The sequence below is a fragment of the Choloepus didactylus genome, chromosome 10 (genome assembly GCF_015220235.1).
Source record: "Choloepus didactylus isolate mChoDid1 chromosome 10, mChoDid1.pri, whole genome shotgun sequence".
Taxonomy (NCBI): Eukaryota; Metazoa; Chordata; class Mammalia; order Pilosa; family Megalonychidae; genus Choloepus; species Choloepus didactylus.
The window spans coordinates 93,958,866-93,978,721 of NC_051316.1; the positions used below are offsets into that span (position 1 = coordinate 93,958,866).

General features: G+C 48.3%; 1 protein-coding gene across 4 annotated transcripts in view; it reads right to left on the reverse strand.

Annotated features, from left to right (window-relative positions):
• Positions 1–1,317: 1,317 nt before the first annotated feature.
• LRSAM1 (leucine rich repeat and sterile alpha motif containing 1) overlaps positions 1,318–19,856 on the reverse strand; it is a 51,923-nt gene continuing 33,384 nt past the window's right edge. Inside the window, exons 16-25 of one of the 4 annotated variants that reach the window (XM_037798000.1) lie at positions 19,167–19,260; positions 17,780–17,867; positions 15,225–15,299; positions 13,386–13,466; positions 11,621–11,716; positions 7,154–7,252; positions 6,292–6,423; positions 5,110–5,188; positions 3,413–3,558; positions 1,318–2,178 (exon numbers count right to left, since the gene is read on the reverse strand). In XM_037798000.1, the coding sequence (XP_037653928.1) occupies positions 2,053–2,178; positions 3,413–3,558; positions 5,110–5,188; positions 6,292–6,423; positions 7,154–7,252; positions 11,621–11,716; positions 13,386–13,466; positions 15,225–15,299; positions 17,780–17,867; positions 19,167–19,260 (1,016 nt within the window). In that variant the 3' untranslated portion in view covers positions 1,318–2,052. The other 3 variants (XM_037798004.1, XM_037798001.1, XM_037798003.1) reach the window with 3 other exon arrangements.

The following is a 19,856-nucleotide window of genomic DNA, read 5'->3' on the forward strand; positions in this document are numbered from 1 at the left end:
CCCCCTGTGCGAGCGAGGCCGCGGGGGACAGCAGCCTCAGGGTTCAGGCCCCGGCGGGAGCCACGCAGCCACCTCTCGAGACCCCTGCTCACAGCCAGCACCACCGAGCCCTGACTGTGGGCCACGTGCTTTCTGTGCAGGACCACAGGCTTCACAGCAACCCACATCCCTGGTGTCCAGCCTGTCAGGATGGCCGAGCACTGGGGACCGGTCCCCCCTCGGGTGAGTTGCTGGGGACCAGAGATCAGAGATTCAGCCCTTGGCTTGGTGCTGTCTTCAGCAAGTTACTAAACAGGCCCCAGCCTCCTTAACTATAAGCGGGGGAGAGGCCCTTTCTTCTAGAGCCCCAGTGAGGATTCACAGTGACCCACAAAACACTGTGCTCTGCCAAGTGGCTCCACGAAGTGGCCTCAGGCTTCAGTTTTCCCTCTTGGCCAAGCGAGCTGTGCCCAGGAGGGTGTGGGGGCCAAGGGGAAACCATCTGATGGCCCCAGGTTGCACCAGCTCCTGCCCTAGGAAGCAATACTCATGTTGGAAAGGGCATTCGCCCTGGCCTGTCTGGCCTGCAGCCTGGTGAGGTAGGGAAGCGGAGGCCGGGGGAGACTCGTTCCGCTGCCGCAGTGTCTGCCCCTCTCTCCAGCTGGGCGCGCTGCCTGGGGTGGGCACTCAGCGCCCCCTGGTGGCCCCCAGCCTCACTCAGGGTCTCGCCCAACCCGCCACTGAATGGAGGGGAAAGCGAGGCCGAGACTGGCCGGGGTCACTGAGTGAGCTGGGGGCAGAGCCCAGGTGCCCCAAGTAGGCCTGCTACGAGCCCAAATAAAAGTCTGCCCTTTGCTCATGCCCATCTGCCAGAAAATGCATAATACACATGCAACTCTACAGCAAGTGCAAGTGTGAACAGCTCCCAGGGTTATGTGTTGAACAACCTGCACAAGTGCATGGGTTCAGCAGTCACCGTGGTTTGGGGCTCCAAACCCAGCACAGCCAAGTCCCATTTGCAAGACCCTGGATGTTCCGCCTCCGTCAACCTTAGCCTCCTTGCCTGGGACGACAACAGTGCATGGAACACAGCCCTGTGCCCACAGAGCACAGCCTGCTCATCGCTAAACGAGGCTGCTGTTGTCACTGGCCCTGGCTGACTCCACGCACTTCCCCTCAGGGTCCTGGGCCCCCCAGCTGTAAGGAGGGGAGGTTCACAGCCAACAACATCTCTCTCCTCGGACTGAAGTGCACACAGCACACTCCCCCAGAAAAGCCAGGCTGCCCCTCTCCTCCAGCCCCCACCCCCAGACCTCATCTCTTCCCTCTCCCCGGGCCCATGAGGACCCAGTGATCACTCGGGATGCTGGAAGTGGATTTATTGACTGCTTTGGGTCTGCAAAGCTCATTGTCTGCCCTGAAGCTGCATGGGATGCGAGGAGGTGCAGATCTGGAGAGGAAGGAGGGGCCCCAAAGGGTTCAGGAGTAGAGAGGGAGGCGAGGAGGAACTGCCTTTGCTTGTGGGCACAAGGCCTGCTCTGGACACACTCTGGCTGGCCAGTGAGAGGACAGCCCCCATAGCCTGTGGCCTTCCCCATCCTCAGCCAGGACACTCCTCACTCCCACCACACAGTCTGTACTTTACAGGTGAGGACACTGAGGCTCCTGGACTGCGTGACCTGCCCACGACCAGACAGCTAGGCAGTGGTCGAGCCACGATGGCCAGCACGCTCATTCCCTTGCTCAGGCGGTGGCACAGCTGCTTCTCCGTCCCCCAGGCCTGGCCCCGGGCTGAGAGGGACCCTGTTCGAAGCAGAGCCAGCCCTTTTCCCTTTGTGCACAGTATTTGGATCAGGTCTAGCATTGATCAGGAACTTTCCCACCCCAGCCCAGGCGTGCTTGGAGATCAAAGTTTTCTCCCCACCCTGGGCTGTGGGGCCAGGGGCCAGGGCAGAGGGAGGGAAGCCTCAGACTTATCCGGCTAGAGCAGGGGGTGGGGGTGAGCTGGAGCCCTGGGTCTGCCCGTGGTAGGGGCAGGGCCAGAGGGGCTGGCCTGGGCTGGGTGGCTGGCGCTCAGCCGCTGTGGTAGATCCGGAGGCGCTGGGTGACCTCCTGGCGGCACAGAGGGCACGTGCGCAGCGGCTGGCAGCACTCCTGGCAGCAGCAGACGTGGCCGCAGTTGAGGAAGATCATCTGTGCCTGTGGAGAGAGGGGTGGCATCTGGGTCCTGTCCCTGCCTGGTTCCCCAGGGATGGGGCAACTGATTCCCAGTCCCAGGACCCTTTGTTGTTCTTCACTTGAAAAATCAGAGAGCACAGTCATCATAAACCATGAAAACATCACAGAAATAGGTACTCGAGAAAGGGAAAATCAAATCCTCCTCTCTGTTAACTGTTTGTTATCTATTTCCCCAGGTTTTACTTTAAAAATATATAAACATATATACTCTCCCTCCCTTCTTCCTACTCTCTTTCTTTCTTAAATAAAAGTGAGATGATATTCTTCATCCATTTTACCACTTGCTTTCTTTGCCTCCCGTCTTGGGCACGGAGCCCCTTTCTCTGGAAAGGCCTCAACCTATTTGACCTGGCCCTGCTGTCGGACAGTGGGGTTGTTCCCAGTTATTTGCTTTTTGTGCACATGCCCAGGCCTGGAATTCTTGGCTCTAAAAACAACTCCAGTCGTCTGGATCACAAGCTGTGTGGCTGCGCCTACGCTGTGCTTCAGCATTTCCTCTTTTTAGGAATGTATCCTAAGGAAATAATCAAGGATGTGCTCCAAACTGTGTCCAAGGCTGTTCCATCCAGTGTTTGTGTAAAATCAAGGAACTGGAAGCCACCAAAAGGGCCCGAGAGCAGGCGCCATGTTTTTACATTTCTAACCAACTGGTCCCACAGTAACCTGGCATCTCGGGGTCTCTTAAAGGTCATGTAATCAAACTGCTGACAGTGGTCCCCTTTTCTAAGGAGGACTCAGTTGTGGAGAAGGGAGGATTTTAATTTCATGTACTGAAATTATATTGTTTAATTTTTACAATAGGCATTACTTTTGTAATAATTTTTAAAGGATAATTTTACAAAGTCTCTACAGAGAAAAACATATTGTTGAGTATTTAATAGGGAAAATTCCCATAATGTATTTATTAAGTGTGTGTGTGAGGGGGAATCCCTCTTTTGAAAAAAATAAAAAAGATCCAGAAAATGATGCCAGTATTGCTCATATTTGGGTCATGGGATTATGGGTCATTTTTATTTCCTGTATTTTTTGCTTTCCTTATTTTCCAAATTTTCTAATGAACATAATACACTTATATAATTAGGAAAACACTGTTCAGAGGTAACAAATGAGCCTGGAGAGCTCGGGAGGAGGGTGCAGGTGCAGGCTGAGCACTGGGGGCTTGCAGGATGGCCCGGCTCTGTGCCCCAGGACTTACCTCCCGTTCCAGGCACACGACGCATTCCGAGATCTGCGCCTCCAGTTCTGCAGGAGGCGCCGATGGCCTCACCAACTCAGGAGGCTCCTGGGGAGCAGTGGGAGGCTCCGGAGGCCTGAGGACCTCACCCTTAGGTGGTTTTAGTTCTGTGGGAACCAAAGGGACAGGCTGAGCCAGGGTTGCCCCCTGATGATCCCAAGTCCTAGGAGCTCCCCTGGCCCTGCATGCCCCCAGTGAGCTGGACAGCAGGGGGTGCCTGATCTCTGAACTGGGGGACAGGTTGGCCCTGCCATCTCACGGGACTGCTGGGACGCTAGCAGGGGTAGCCATGCACTTGTTTGCTGGGGCTTCTCACCTATAGCATCCCCCAGATCCTTCAGAGCCACCCTGCAAGGAGGACTCGTCACTTTTGGAGATGAGCAATCTGGGCTGAGAGGGGGAGTCACTCCCCAAGGCCACTCGGCTGTGTGGTGGTGGAGCCGCAGTGCAAGACCCCGGGGCCAGCTCAGGCATGGGGGACAGAGTGTGATCAGCACCCAGAAGACAGACCAGCTTGGCAGGAAAAGCCCTTTGGCTACTCTGCCCCCACCTTCTGCCCTGTGAGGGGACCCCAGCCTGCCAGCCCCGAAGCAGGACATCAGAATCCGCCCCGACAAAAGGCAAGGTCTCTTTATTACCCTGTACTACGTGTCACTGACATCCCTGACCCTTACCCTATCCTTGACCCCCTTCCGATCAGTCTTCACTTTATTCATTTATTCTATGCTTTGAATTATGAATCTATTATTTTTTATAATCAGAAAAAAAAAAAACCCTAAAGATTTTTAAAAGGCTGTTACAATGACACTAGATCCTCCAAGGATATCAGTCCTGCCCCTCAAACCATCATTGTAATGGGGGTCTCCATATTTAAGGTAAATTCCTGGGAGTAATGAGGATATTGTTGGAAAAATGCCTCTGCAGCTGAGAACCAGGGATCCTGCCACCGCCCCCTTCCCTGGGAGTCTAGGAGATGCCACTAGAGTCAGTGCAATCAGGCGCCGCAAGCAGCAGGGCACAGGCTTCTGAGCGCGCACCCCCGCCGGGCTCCTCTGAGGGCTGCGCACGGCTCCTCAACTCAACAAAGTTTATATGATTATATGAAATGACACATATAAAGTGTCCAGCAAATGCCTGGTGCCTGGACAGTGCTCAGCCCACAGGAGACCCCCATTCCAACCCCATTCCTACCCCCATTCTTGTCCCCATGTCAGCCGTGGCAGCAAACCGTTTTCTGACCTCCTGAATAGGGGCAGAGGGTCTTACGACCCGCTTTTACCCCTTCACAATATATGAACTGCATCTTTCTATGTCCAGACCACAGGCAGTGTCGGGGACCTGGTGGGTGCTGGTATGGGCTGGTGTCTCCCTCTCTCCCATGGGCCTTGAGTGTGGGTGGCCCAGGATCTGCAGGGTGGGTTTAGGAAAGATTCTGGGGACGGGAGGCCAGGAGGGCCCCTCCACTCTGCCCAGAGCTTCCATTTTTGTGGGCTGCTTTCTCATTTGTACAATGCGCTTGGTGATCCCTATTCCTTTGGGGAGGAACTGTACAGACTGGCAGGGACTAGATTCGGCCCTCAGGACCCATCCCAAAAGGTAAGCAAGTAAGTGCCCCAACCACAGGGTAAGGCTGGGGCCTTCGGCTCTGGGGTGGATACCTGGGATCCTGGCCACGTCCAGCAGCTCCTGGACTCTGTGTAGGATCTCATGCTGCAGGCCAGTTTCTGAGATGCCCACCTGTGGCAGTCCAAGGAGGAGCAGGTTACAGCCTGGCCTGGACGGGTGCAGGGAAGCAGGCTGGCTGGCTGTGGGGGAGCCTGCTAGCCAGCATGGGGCCACCATATGTGGGCCCAGACCCACAGGGCCACCTCACTCCTGGCTTTTGGCACCTTCAGCTGGGAATCTGGAGGCCTTCTGAGGGCTGAGTTGGGGGCTAGGGTCAGCAAGAGGCAGCACAGCACCAGAGCTGTGAAGACCACCTCAGGCCTGGGTCCAATCAGTGTGGCAGGAGGAGAAACCAAGGCCCAAAAGGTAGCCAACGCTAGTGGCAGCTACAGCTTAGCCCGTGCTTCCCCTGTGCCAGGCCCTGCACCAACAGCTTCACCTGCATGATCTTACGTCACTGCTCGCCCCCTGACAATCCTGTAAGTCAGGACTCTCACTGCCACAGCTCACAGTGTCAGGCAGGGGAAGAGAGACTCCATCTGAGGCCATGTTGCTGAGAAGCAGCAGCATCTGCACCATCCGGTCCCTCTGTCACCAGAGCCCAAGCTCTTAACGTCGAGCCACACGGCCTCTGTGAACCTGCATGGTCATGTAACCCTCTGAGCCTCAACTTCATCTGCCAAGAAAGAGGCAGGATACAGGGTGGTAAGGAGCGTAGACTCTGGGCCCAGAGCACCTGGGTTCACGTCGTCCCAGCTCTGCCACCTTGCCAGCTGTGTGATGGGCTGGTTACTACCCTGCTGTGCCTCAAAAAAGATGCTAATGGCAGCACATACCTCACTGGGTTGTTGTGAGGATGGAGTTCAAGTGTAAAACCGTGGGGCAGGGTGGGGCTGGGCCAGGTCTCTCCAATTAGAAGATCCAGTCCGAGCGGATGGGACAGTCTGGGGCTAGCGGGGCCCACACACTGGGTTTTCTCAGCCAAATGGCATTTGGAGCACACCCAGGTGGTTGGGGTAGAAGGGGTGGGTGTTCTGCATCTGGAAGAAAGGTGGCCCTGGGACACTGACAAGGACAGACCTCACTGCCTGAGGAGCAAGTCAACCCTTGGCTGGGTTAGGAGGAACCCTTGCCTGCTCTATCCTGACCTCCCACGAGGGGCTGCCACATCCCACCTTGGCCAGGTCCTCGGGGCTCATCCGGCTCAGCGTGTCCAGCGAGATGCGGTGGTGGGCAAAGACAGGCAGGTAGTGCTCGGCCGACAGCTCCACTAGGAGGGCCACCAGCTGGCGCTCCAGGCCTTCTTCCTGCAAGCAGATCCACAAGAAAGGCCGAGCCCACCATGAGCTGAACAAAAGGAATCCATAGTTTGCAACAGGAAGTGAAGGGCTTAAACGTGGTAAATATATATAGAATACAACATACAAAATATATCACATTTCAGGCCATTTCTCCTACAAAGATACATGTGCAAATTAACTGCCACTTTATTTACAACTTGAAAATGGTGAACCACTTAAATATCCATCAAGAGAGAACTGTTTAAATAAACAAAGATTCATCCATATAGTAAACACTATGCAGTTGTCTTGGAAAAATGAGATTGATCCATATGAACTGTCCATGACTAATGTTAACAAAAATAATACATATAAAATAACTCAATTTTTATTAAAAATAAAAATAGTGTGTGTGAGGGTGAGGATGGAACACATCTGTCCTGTCCAAGCAGGGGCTCCATAAACAGCGGCGCTTGCCCACCCCTGCTAGCCTCGCCCCCACTGGGCGCTCACTGGTCTCTGCTCCAGACAGCAGGGACTGGTGGCCCGTCTTCCCCCTCACAGAAAGAAACCCTCCCCTCTCTCATTTCTGTCCCCACCGGGGCCTGCCACACAACCTGGCACGGTAGAGTCACCAGAAATACAAACTGAATTCAACCGAAAAAAAATCCATCAATAGGGTGTTGCGAGGGCACCGGAGAACATTCTGGAAAGTGTCTCCAGTCTTCCTCGCTGGGGCAGGGCCCACCAAACTTACTTGCAGCTTCAAGGACAAGGGTTTCTGGTTCAAAAGCCGTTGGTACTGAATCAGCCAGTAATTTTCCTGCTTGGTTTCACTTTTGGCTTCTAACTCCATCTATCAAGAAAAAAGCAGGCAATGTGACTTAAAAATTATGAAATCAAAACATAATGATAATGAAGATTTGAACTCCCCTCCTCTGAGGCAAGGCTGGCACTCGGTGTTTTACAAAGAACTTTCCTACACATTCATTGTCTCACCATTTAAACCACCGGAATGAGAAAGGGAAGAAGCATCCCTATCCCCATTTTACTGCCAGGAGGTATCTCAGGGAAGGTAAATTGCCCTGGCCAAGGCTGCACACCCAGTCAGGGGAAGGATCTGAACTTGGGCTTCTCGGATGCCTGGCACCACGCTTTGTGCCCACCAGCTCTAGGAGGGAGGCCCTGCCTGCTTGGGGGAAGAGCAAAGCATTACACAGTCATCTCCTTCTCCAAGACCTGGGCCCTCCAGGAAACGGCCCCACATTCCCACAAAACTCAGGATACTCTTCTGGGTGTCAGGAAGGGAGAGAAATAGGAGTCTAAAGGATATTTTCAGCTTCTGGAGTGGGCTTCACCATTCTGACAAAGTAGAGAAGTGATAACAATGGTATTGGAAACCATTCATTCATTCAACAAATATTCATTGAGTGCAGTTCTGGGCCAGGCACTGAGTTAGGTGCTGGGGCAAAGCAGTGAACAAATGATACCAATAACAACAGCAATAATAATAGCAGGTAAACTTTTCTGAGCGCTATGTGCCAGCCCCGTACTGTGCAATTAAATATCATTTTACTTAACTCTCACAACTCTGTGGAGGTGAGGAAACTGAAGCTTGGGGTGATTAGTAACTTGCCCAAGGCCAGAAAGCTGGCCAGGGTCAGGATCAGGATTCAGACCCAGGTCTGTGGCTCCAGAGTTGTGCTCTGAACAACCGAGAGGAATTAACAACAATCTTGCCTAAACTCTTCCAAAACATTGAAGAGGAGGCAACCCTCCCTAACTTCCATTCTATGAGTACACATCACCCTCAGACCAAAGCCAGATAAAGATACCACAAGAGAAGAAAATTACAGACCAATAACTCTTATGAACATATATGAAAAAATCCTCAATAAAATACTAGCAAGCCAAATCCAACAGTACATTAAAATAATTATACATCATGAATAATTGGGAGCTATCTCAGATATGAAAGGGTGGTTCACCATAAGAAAATCCATTAATATAATTAATTGAACACATTAACAGAACAAAGGGAAAAAAAAAACACACGATCAACTCAATCGATGTAGAAAAGGCATTTGACAAAATCCAGCACCCCTTCTTGATAAAAACACTTAGAAAACTAGGATTAGAAGGAAACTTCCTCAACATGATAAAGGGCATATGTGAAAAACCAACAGTTAATATCATAGTTTATGGTTAAAGACTGACAACTTTCCCTCTAGGATCAGGAACAAGACGAGGACGCCCACTGTCACCACTGTGAGTCAATGTTGTACTGAAAGTGCTAGCCAGAGCAATTAGGCAAGGAAAAGAAATAAAAGGCATCCAAATTGGAAAGGAAGAAGTAAAACTTCCCCTATTTGCAGATGACACGATCCTTTTTACAGAAAATCCTGAAAAATTCTCAACAAAGCTACTAGAGCTAAGAAATGAATTTAGCAAAGTGGTGAGGTACAGGATCAACACCCCAAAATCAATAGTGTTTCTAGACACTAGTAATGAGCAGTTTGAAAAGGAAATCAAGAAAAAATTCCACTTACAATACCTACTAAAAGAATCAAATATCTGGGAATAAATCTAACCAAGGATGTAAAGGACTTCTATACAGAAAACTATAAAACATTGCTAAAAGAAATCAAAGGAGACCTAAATAAATAGAAGGACGTTACATGTTCATGGAATGGAAAACAATATTGTTAAGATGTCAATTCTACCCAAAGCAATTTACAGATTCAATGCTATACCAATAAAAAATTCCAATAGTCTTCTTCGCAGAATTGGAAAAGCCAACCATCAAATTTATATGGAAGTGTAAGGGGCCCCGAGTAGCCAAGGCCATCTTGAAAAAGAACAAAGTTGGAGGACTCACACTTCCTGCCTGATCTTAAGACTTATTACAAGGCCATGATAATCAAAAGAGCATGGTATTGGCACAAGGACAGACATATAGACCAATAGAATTGAACTGAGTGCTCAGAAATCAACCCTAACATTTTTGGCCAACTGATTTTTGACAAGAGTGCCAAGTCCACTCAATTGGGAAAGAATAGTCTTGTTAGCAAATGGTGCTGGGAAAAGTAGATGTCAACATGCAAAAGAATGAAGGTGGATCCCCACCTCCCAGCATATACAAAAATCAACTTGAAATGGATTCATGGATCAAAGAACTAAATGTAAGAAACAGAACTATAAAACTTCTAGAAGAAAACATAGGGAAGCATCTTCAGGACCTTGTGTTAGGCAAAAGTTTCTTAGACTTTATACTCAGTGCAGCAACAAAATAAAAAATAAAAATTAAAAATTAAAAACTTTTGTGCATCAAAGAATTTTGTCATGAAAGTAAAATGACAATCTACACAATGGGAGAAAAAATTTGGAGACCACATATCCAATAAGGGTTTAATATCCAGAATACATAAAGAAATCCTACAACTCAACAAAAGACAAACAACTCAATTAAAAAATGGGCAAAAGACTTGAAAAGACATTTCTCAAAGAAGATATACAAATGGCCAGAAAACACACGAAAAGATGCCCAACTTCATTAGCCGTCAGGGAAATGCAAATTAAAACCACAATGAAGTACCATCTCACACCCACTAGAATGCAAGTACTATTAAAAAAAAAAGGTAAGATTACAAGTATTGGAGAAGTTGCAGAGAACTATGAACACTCATTCATTGCTGGTGGGAATATAAAGTGGTGCAGCTGCTGCGAAAAATAGTTTGGCAGTTCCTCAGAAGGTTAACATAGAATTACCAAATGACCCGGCAATTTCACTTCTAGGTATACACTGAAAAGAACTGAAGGCAGGGACTCAAACAGACATTTGCACACTTAAGTTTACAGCAGCATTATTCACAATTGCCAAAGGAGTGAAGCAACCCAAGTGTCCATCAACTAACGAAAGGATAAACAAAACGTGATATATACACAATATAATATTATTCAGCTGTAAAAAGGAATGAAGCTCCGATATGTGCGACAACACGGATGAACCCTGAAGGTAATGTGTTGAGTGAAATAAGCCAGACACATAAGGACAAATATTGTGATCTCACTGACATGAAATAATAATAAGAAAACTCACAGAATCAGAAACCAGAACACAGGTTACCAGGGGCCGGGGTGGGCATAGTAATGGGAAGCGAATGCTCTCATTGTACAGACTTTCTATTTGGGATAATGGAAAAGTTATGGTAATGGATAATGGTGATATAGTACAACATTGTGAATGCAATTAACCGCACTGAACTAATATATTTGAATGTGGTTAAAAGGGGAAATTTTGGGTTGTATATATAGAATAAAACTAAAAGAAAAAATCCATAGGACTGTACAACACCAACAGTAAGCCCTAGGGTAAGCCACAATCATTAATAGTACAATTATAAAAATGTTCTTTCATCAATTGTAACAAATGTACAACACTCACGAAGTTGGCGGTATACGGAACTCTGTATTTTATGCATGATTTTTCTGTAAACCTACAACATCTCTAATAAAAAAAAGCTTATTAAAGGAACAACTACTCTAATTAAAAACTGATTAAAAAAGAGACATGGAAAACTGAAAATAAGTGTGTACTGAAGATTTAATTGAATTAAACCAAAATGTAGTCACATGAGGGTGGGAGACTTATAATTGATTTGTCCTACATTGCTATGTTTAATACATTTTCAACATTTTTTCAAAGCCAAACAAAACAAAGCTTCCTAAAGGGCACAGCAAGGTCCCTCCCAGGAGTTTATTCTGAGTAAATACTCATGGCTGTTCTCAAATATTTAACTACAAAGATAGTCAGAGAACACTGCTTACAAAAGTAAAAAAAAAAAACCAAGGAAATAATCTAAATGCTCAACAATAGAGGACTGGTTAAACGATGGCCCATCCAAATGCAGCCAGGACAAACAGTGTTGTAGACGAGTATTTTAATGACATGAAAGGAGGTTTAAAACATATTAAACGAAAACATGGAGATGAACAATTTTGTGTTTCAAAAACACATCCATGCACAGCTATATATGTACTGATAACACATCAGTTGGCAGTATATACTCTCAGAAATGAGATTCTTTTCTTTTCCTTTGTACTATCTATTTTTTCTCTGATGAACAAATATTACTTGAATAACAAAAATGCTTCTAAACTCGGCAAATGTCTTTATGGAAAGCAAACCCCCGTGTGATGCTGAACACAGAAAGCAAACACGCACCAGGATTTCCCGGAGTTCTTCCTCTCGCTGCTTCTTTTCTTTGAGCAGCTGTTGCAGCAGGGAGCTGAGGGCCCAACGCTGCTCCGAGATCATCTCCTGCAACACAAGGCCACACCCAGTGGAGAGCTGTGAGCTCAGGGCACCCATGGCCCCCAGCAGTCCCACAGCGCAGCGGCAGGACTGAGGTGGGCCTGGCCTCCAGGGTCCCCCGTTCTCTCAGTTTTGGCAGCCACGGCCCACAGCGGGCCCTCCTATGCAGCCTCCCCTAAGGTCTCAGGCTGATAGTTGGAGGACAAAGCCAAGGAGGCCTTGGCTCTGGCATCCCCTCCCCACCTTCCCCGTGCCTGCATCTCCCTTCCCCAGGGGGTCAAGGCCAGGTATGGGATCTGAGGGACTGAAGGCAGAGGAGTGGTGAGACACACCAAACAAAAGAAATGACAAACCACAGCCATTTGACGTTGGTCTCAGTGACTACAGAACGTGGGCAGAAGCAAACAGCAGGGTGGGTTGGTATGTAATTCCACACAAATTAGGACAGCTCTGTGCAAATGGAGGCATGTGCAAACCAAGGCTGAACCGTTTGCGTTTGTGTCCATGTTCCACTTGGCTCTTGCTCTTGAACAGGGACCTCAAAGAAACCCATGGAGGCCACGAAATGGGAGCCCTGCAAGTTCCCAGGGGCAGAAGACAAGGGCACCCACCAAGCACAGTCGCTGCATTTTCCTGAGAGTAACCCCAACTCCTTCATCTCCGAAGACCATTTTGAGGCTCACAAAGGGCTTTCCCATTTGCTAGCCCATCCCTCTCTGACAGAGCCATGACATAGGCTGGGCCTAAGTGATTATTTCCCTTTTATGAAGGAGGGTAATGGAAATCCAGAGAGGGGAAGTGACTTGCCCAAGGTCACACAACATAGCTGTGCCAGATCTGACACGAGGACTCCATCCTCCAACACTCTTTCACTGCATTGAGAAGCTCATGAGAAAACCTGAAGACATCTCCACTTGGAACAGACACAGGGATAGGGACAGACAAAAGGCTCTACTTGAAAGTTTGGTATGGGATACCTGTCCTCACGTACCATCTATCCAGCTCTTTACTGTACATTTGGGGAAATTATGGTCTGGAGAAGGGAAAGAACTTCCCCAACTCTCCCACCCTGCCGAAGTCACACCACAAAGCGAACCTGGAACCAAACCAAGGTCCCAGACTTTCAGTCCAGAACACCGTCTGCTACTCCCCGCTGCCTTCACGTCTCTGTGAGCAGGACACCCAGGCTGGAGCTTACAGAGAAGCCGCTTGCAGAGAGTGTTACAAGGAATAGCTGGGCCCTCTTTCCCAGACATCCTTGGGATGCCAAGAAATCTTCCCCAGAGGATGTCAGCCCAGTGAGTAGAACCAGCGCCCCAGAAGCATGGCTTAAAGAGACAGGGAGCTCATTAGAGGCCCCGCTCCAAAACAAAGAAAATGCGGAGATGGAAATGTTGGCCTGGGTGAGCCTTGGCAATGAAACCCTCCTTCCTCTGACCCTCCTGCCTGGCAACAGGCTGACCCGACCCCTAACAGTGACCTGTGCTGGGCTGGGGGCATCCTCCAGTGTCACAGCTATGGGCTAGACCTGTCGCCTCTCTGCTGAAGATGTTCCTAACTCAATGTGGGCTGACAGAGCAGCTGCCGAGGGGTGGGGAGTGGGCACTAGGCAGGGGATTTCATCAAGTGGGGGAAGGAGGGGAAGGGCAAGGCAGGCCCAGGGAGCCCTACATACCTGAAGTGCCTCTGTGTCCAGGGATTTCCTCTTTAACTCCAGCTGTGTCAGCTGCAATAACTCAGTTTCTATTAATTTAATCTAAACAGAAGACGAGACAGGGGATTTTTTTTTTTTTTAATTCACAATAACCATGGTTCAATTTTATGCACCTGCTCTCTGATGCCAAGTGGGGTCTAAAGAAACCTTTCTGGAGGAGGTTGGGGAGGCCCTGAAATGATGGGAACCTGCATGTCTCAGGAACTTCATGAATGGGTTAAGAACACTAGTTATTTCACGGCTCTGAGAGCTTAGGGGCATGGACCTGCCATTCTTGGTCAACACTGTTGACAGATCAGAGCACAGGGCCTGTCCCAGAGGGGGTGGTTTGTGGAATGGATCAGGGGCTTTCCTTCAAGTCAGACCCTAGTGAAGGACAGACATGGAAGTATCACTGAGCCTCTTACTGGTTAAGTGCTCTTGCTTCCTCTAAATAGCTGTTATAGGGGAGGAGGAGAGCAGGAGGCAATGGGAGTGCCTGAATAATAATCAGAATAAATGGCTCAGATTTACTGAGCACCTACTGTGTGCTAGGCTTTCTGCTGTGTTCTTTAAATGCATCATTTCATCAACTTCTCTGGCTGTGAGGATGAATTTTGCCTCCATTTTACAGACAAGGAAACTAAGGCTCAGAGAGGTTAAGTAACTTGTCCAAGGACACAGAGCTGGTGAGTGAGCTCTTTCTCTAGGATGTCCTCACTCAGGGTCTGAAGGAGAATGGCTGGCCCAGCAGGTCAAAACCATCCCCAGTGAGAATGTTCATCCTCAGGGTGTGACCGGGGGTTTCTAGCCCTAATGCTCAAACCCCACAGCCAGTGGCTTCTCTATCCTATCCCTATGACCCTATGATCCTTGTCCCTAAGTCCCTATAACCCCATCAACTCCTGGTCAGAGGAATGAGCTTCATGTCCGGCAATGTGGGATTGAAATTAAATAGAGAAATAAAAAGGTAAGTTGGTTTTGATCAAAAAAGAAAAGAACAGAAAGGGGGGGGGGAACATGCGAAAATGTGAAATTCAAAATATGTTGAATATGAAGCGTTGAGCATTCCCATAGCCTGAAAGCTTGCTACATGTCCAACCCCCATGCCCGCTGCGCTTACCCCTCCGTGGATGCATCTGTGCAGACGTGGCCTCACCCTCATGAAAGCCCCAGTAAGGCAGGGACCCACCCCACTTGACAGAGGCAGAGGCAGACGTGGAGGCCAGAGCAGGGGGAGCTGGCCCAAGGCCACTCTGTGGCTGAACGTGGATGAGGGTGCAGCTCTCCTCTTCCCAGGCCCAGATACTCCTCAGCAGGCACTGGGACCAGCGGAGGCTTGTGGTGCCTCCCTGCAACTCAGGTGGGAAATCCCATCTGTCCAGAGACCCCTTGAGCCCATTCCTGAGTCTGAGCTGCTCAGGGAGCTGGGGTTTGAGCCACTGCTTTTTATCAGCGCGGTCGTCTTGCGTGAGAAATGGGCAGTGAGAGGCTTCCCAAATAGCCAAGGCTGGGCCCTTCCCTCAGCCCAGGGCATTGTGGGAAATCGCAAGACCTCGTCACGTTTGCTGGGCACACACCCTGGCCAGGCCCTGGGACAAGGGCACTTAACGTGCTGCCCCCCAACAGCACTCTGACATAGGTTCTGTGAGGAAAGGGGGTTCCAGAAGGGGCGATCTCTTGCCGAACTGGCAAGCGAAGGAGCCGGGATTCAAACCTTAACTGCTCTTAACTACCATCCTGTCAAGCTACCTCTGCGGTTCTCCAAAAGTGGACGGGACAGGTCTCCCAGGGAGGGTGGGCCCGACCCCCAGCACTCACCTGGTTCCTGATCTGCCGATGCATCAGGTCTTTCTTCACCTGGAGAGCCTCAAATGCAGCCTTCTGCATCGCACTCTGCAACAGAGGTCACAGGCCAGTCAGCGAAGCCATGGCGTCTTGCCTTTCCCAGTGGGCCCCGTCCAAGGGGAAAAATAAAGTCTGCGTTAAAAACACCTTAATGACTTTGTCAAAAAGGTGAAGAGGCAGCCAACTCAATGGGAGAGACTATTTGGTAACCACACCTGACAAGGGTTTGATATCCAGTATACATAAAGAAATCCTACAATTCAACAATAAAAGGACAAACAACCCAATTAAAAAACTGAGTAAACATTTTTCCAAAGAGGAAATACAAATAGCTAAAAAGCACATGAAAAGATGTTCACATTCACTAGTTAGTAGGGAAATGCAAATCAAAACCACAATGAGATTTCCCACACCTATAAGAATGGCTGCAATTAAACAAACAGGAAACTACAGATGCTGGAGAGAAAGAGGAACACTTATTCACTGCTGGTGGGAATGTAAAATGGTGCAGCTGCTGTGGAAGACAGTTTGGTGGTTCCTCTGAAAACTAAATATTGATTTGCCCTATGACCTGGCAATTCTGCTTCTCGGTATATACCCAGAAGATCTGAAAGCAGGAACGTGAACAGACATTTGCACACTGATGTACACAGCAGCAAAATTGCCAAAAGATGGAAACAATCCAAGTGTCCATCAACAGATGAGTGGATAAACAAAATGTGCTATATACATACGACGGAATTTCATGCAGCAGTAAGAAGGAATGAGGTCCTGAAGCATGCGACAACATGGATGAACTCTGAGAACATAATGCTGAGTGAAATAAGTCAGATGTAAAAGGACATATATGTAATATGAACTAACTAGAATATGTAAATTCAGAGTCTTAAAACATAGAATATAAGGGACCTAGAGAAAGAAGCTAGAGAAGGGGGAGCAGTTACCTAAATGTACAGAATTGTTAACAAGGTTGAACTTAAATGTTTGGAAATGGATAGAGGTGATGGTAGCTTGATATTGGGATTTTAAGTAATAGTGCCATATTGTAGTTGAATTTGGTTGAAAGGTGTTGTTTAGAGTCATGTATGCCACTGATTAACATTATAAATCTAAGTAAGTTTTTGCATGAACTACTACAAGGTACAACACTTGTACAAAGAGTTAATAACAGAGTGGTATATGGGGAAAAATTACCTATTGCAAGCTATGGACGACATTTAACAGTAATACCTTACTATTCTTTCCTCAACAGTAACAGGTGCACAACACCAGTACCAGAGGTCAGTAATGGGGTGGGGGGAATAAGGGATATGGGGTGTTTTGAGTTTTCTTATGTGATTATCTGTTATTTTTCTCTTTGGAGCAAGGAAAATGGTCTAAAATTGAGTGTGATGATGACTGCACAACTAAATGATGATACTGTGAGACACGAGTATATACTTTGGATGGAATATATGGTACATGAACATATCACAATAAAATCAGCAAAAAAAGAAAAAAAAACTACTTTAATGTGTGAATGATTTTCGTATTCTTCAGAGAGAGAGAGAGAGACATAACTTTTGCACTTACTTTTTTAATGTTTAAAAGCGTTATCTATTAAGAGCTTACTAAGGCTGGACCTACGCTCAGTGCTCTTCATGCATCGTGCACTGATTTCCGTGACCACCGAAGACGCGGGGGCTTTTCCCACCTGCTCCACAGATGGGGAGCACGGGGGTCAGAGAAGCAAAGCGAGTGGCCCTAGGACCTGAACCAAGTCCCTCCAGCTCCAGAGCCTCGCACTTAATCACAAGGTGAGAATCCCTCTCTAAGAAACAGAATTTTCCTCTGACAAGCCCAACAAATACTAAATCAAACTATTTTGGAAGAATAAAGAGATGGAACTTAGGAAGAAAGGGTCAAGGGGAAGATGGGCAGAGTGATGGTGGGATGAGATACACCCAGAAGGAGAAGGAGGGAGAGAAATGCAAGGAGGAGAAGAGACGTGAGGATGGAGGAAAGAGATTCCAATGGGAGCTGCAGGGGAAAGGCTGAAACGGAACGACATGGGCGAAGGAGGGGAGAAAATAATGGGGAGCCCTTCCTTGTTTCATTCCCTCAACTGCCAATCTACTGAGCACTTAGCTTGTGCCAGCTAAGGGGGAAGGAAAGCGGAGAGAGGGGCAGAGGGCTGGGAAGTGAGCAGAAGTCCATGGTTCTGCTGTGTTCTTTTGGGGCTGACCTCAGTAGTGTAATCATCGGTCACCTCCCGCCCTGAATCCTGACAGTGGAGCCCCTCCCTCACACAGGATGGTGAGTGTGCCCACCAGGGAGGAGGGGGTTTCTTCTCTAGATTTCATGACTACAAAACCATTATCCCGAGGCCCCTCCTGCCCCTCTCATCCTCAATGGCCTGTACATCTTTACAGTCGCTAGACCTCTTGGGTCTTACATGCCCTCCAGGATGAGCGCCATGTAGAGTTCTCTGCCCCAGCTCCTAAGCCCACTGCCTACCCCCACCCCTCACAACCAGGGCAAGGACTCACCTCCTGCAGGATCTGGCTGATGGCTTTATTCTGGTCCATCTGCTGCCAGGACAGAATCTGCTGAAACCGCTCATCCATTTCGGCCATGCTGTCAGAAAGACAGCAAATCCATTCACTCTGTGAATGTTTCCTGAGCACCTACTACGTGCCAGGTACCTTGGAGGGGACCAAGAGAGCCCATTTATTCATTCAACAGCATTTATGGAGCACCTGCTGTGGGCCATGCCCTAGGCTGGGCACAGACATGGAGTCTATCCAGATCCCATGGCCCTGGAGGGAAAATGACAGAAGCTGTGTGTTTTGGGAGTTGGGAGAGAGAATCTTGCAGGTCCTCTTGTCCAATGCTCCACCAGAATCCCCTCTACGATACCTCCCATCCTTCCTGAATAGCTGCCCAGTCTCTGCCCACCTAACTCCATGGGTGGAGAGCTCACAACTTCCAAGACCAGCCCCTCAGGTTGTGAGAAAGCTCTCCTTGCTAGGCACTAATGTCTGTATCCCTTGCCCAGTGTTTCTGCCTCTCATCCCCCCACAACAGATTGTAGCACAAGAACCCAAACCCTGCAGCCTCACATATGTCCACAGCTCGGTAGTCTTGGTTTTGAGTTTGTTTATTTCATAATAATAGTTATCATTTACTGGACCCTATGTGCCATTCAGTGCATTAATGCTCATTAAACCCTGTCCAACTGCTCCATGAGGTAGGCACAATGACTTATCCCCATTTTTCTGATCAGAAAATTATGGTTAGGGAGGGAGAGTAACTTTGCCAAGACTTTAAAGTAAGTAGAAGACGGAGGGGGAAATCTTTTCTTCTGCAGAGACAGAGGGAGGCTGGCTGGTCCAGGTGTCTGGGGAGGGTGACTCAGCGGGCCAGACCCCAGCGCGGCTATTAGCATGGAAGCAATCCCATCGCCCACCCCCTCCAGTACATCCTGCTCCCCACTGTGCAGAACCCTCAGAGACTGACAAGTGCTCTGCGGCTAACAGTATCCCCTGCACTCTGCCTGGGTTCGAATCCTGGCTCTGCCACCTGCTAGCTGTGTTTCCTTAGCATGTAACACGGTCTCTCTGAACTTAAGAGTTGCAATCGTAAAATGGGGCTAATAACAATATAGACCTTCATGGAGTTGAAAAGCTAATGCAATAAATCACTAGCCCAGTGCCTGGCATCTGGGAAGTAGACAAGAAATGGTAGTGATTATAATCACTTTATCATGGCCAATACAGAATTACAAAGCCCAGTCACTACTTGCCCCGATAGCACAGCTGAAGCTACAGCTGCACAGGGCAGGGGATTCCAGTGCCGCAGCTCCCCCACCATGGTGCAGGGCCCCAAGGCAGCTCCCTCAACTCCCTCACTCGGGAAGCCTCTTTCTTACCTTACCTGGAACAGGCCTGCTTGACCAAGTTCTGCCTCTGAGACTCATAGGCCACCTGGATGAGCTGGTAGCTCTCGGTCAGCATCTGCTGCATGGCGGCTGTGGGAACACAGGGGGGATGCCTGAGAAAGGGGAGGGGTGCAGCGGGAATTTTCTCCGCAGCTGAGGAACTGGCCTTGTAGGGTTCAACTGGTTATCCACCTGAACTTTTTTAACTATAAAACTATAAGCCACCCTTGAACTTGTTAAACTACAAAAGAAACATTAACTTGAAAGGCTAATTGTAAAAAAATTGAATATCACATACCCACAAAATCATTTATAATGCTGTCACCCAGAGAGGAGTACATTTTGATATATATATATGTGTATATATATATGTATCTTCTGACGGTTTTTCTATGCATATTTATGGATTTAAAAAAAGTGAAATGGTGTCACACTAATTGTAATGCTTTTTACTTTTGATGAATACTTTCCCATGTCAGCAAATATCCTTCAGCAATGTGATGTTAATGGCTGCAGAGTACTATAATGTATGGATTACCTAAGTCTATTTAGGTAATCTTTTACTTTTGGGCATTTGGACTCTTGCTTTGCAATTATTAAATGATATTTCAATGACCATCCTTGCTTAAACATCTTTGTGCACATCTGATTATTCAATTGTTTTCTAAGAATAATTCTTAAAAGTG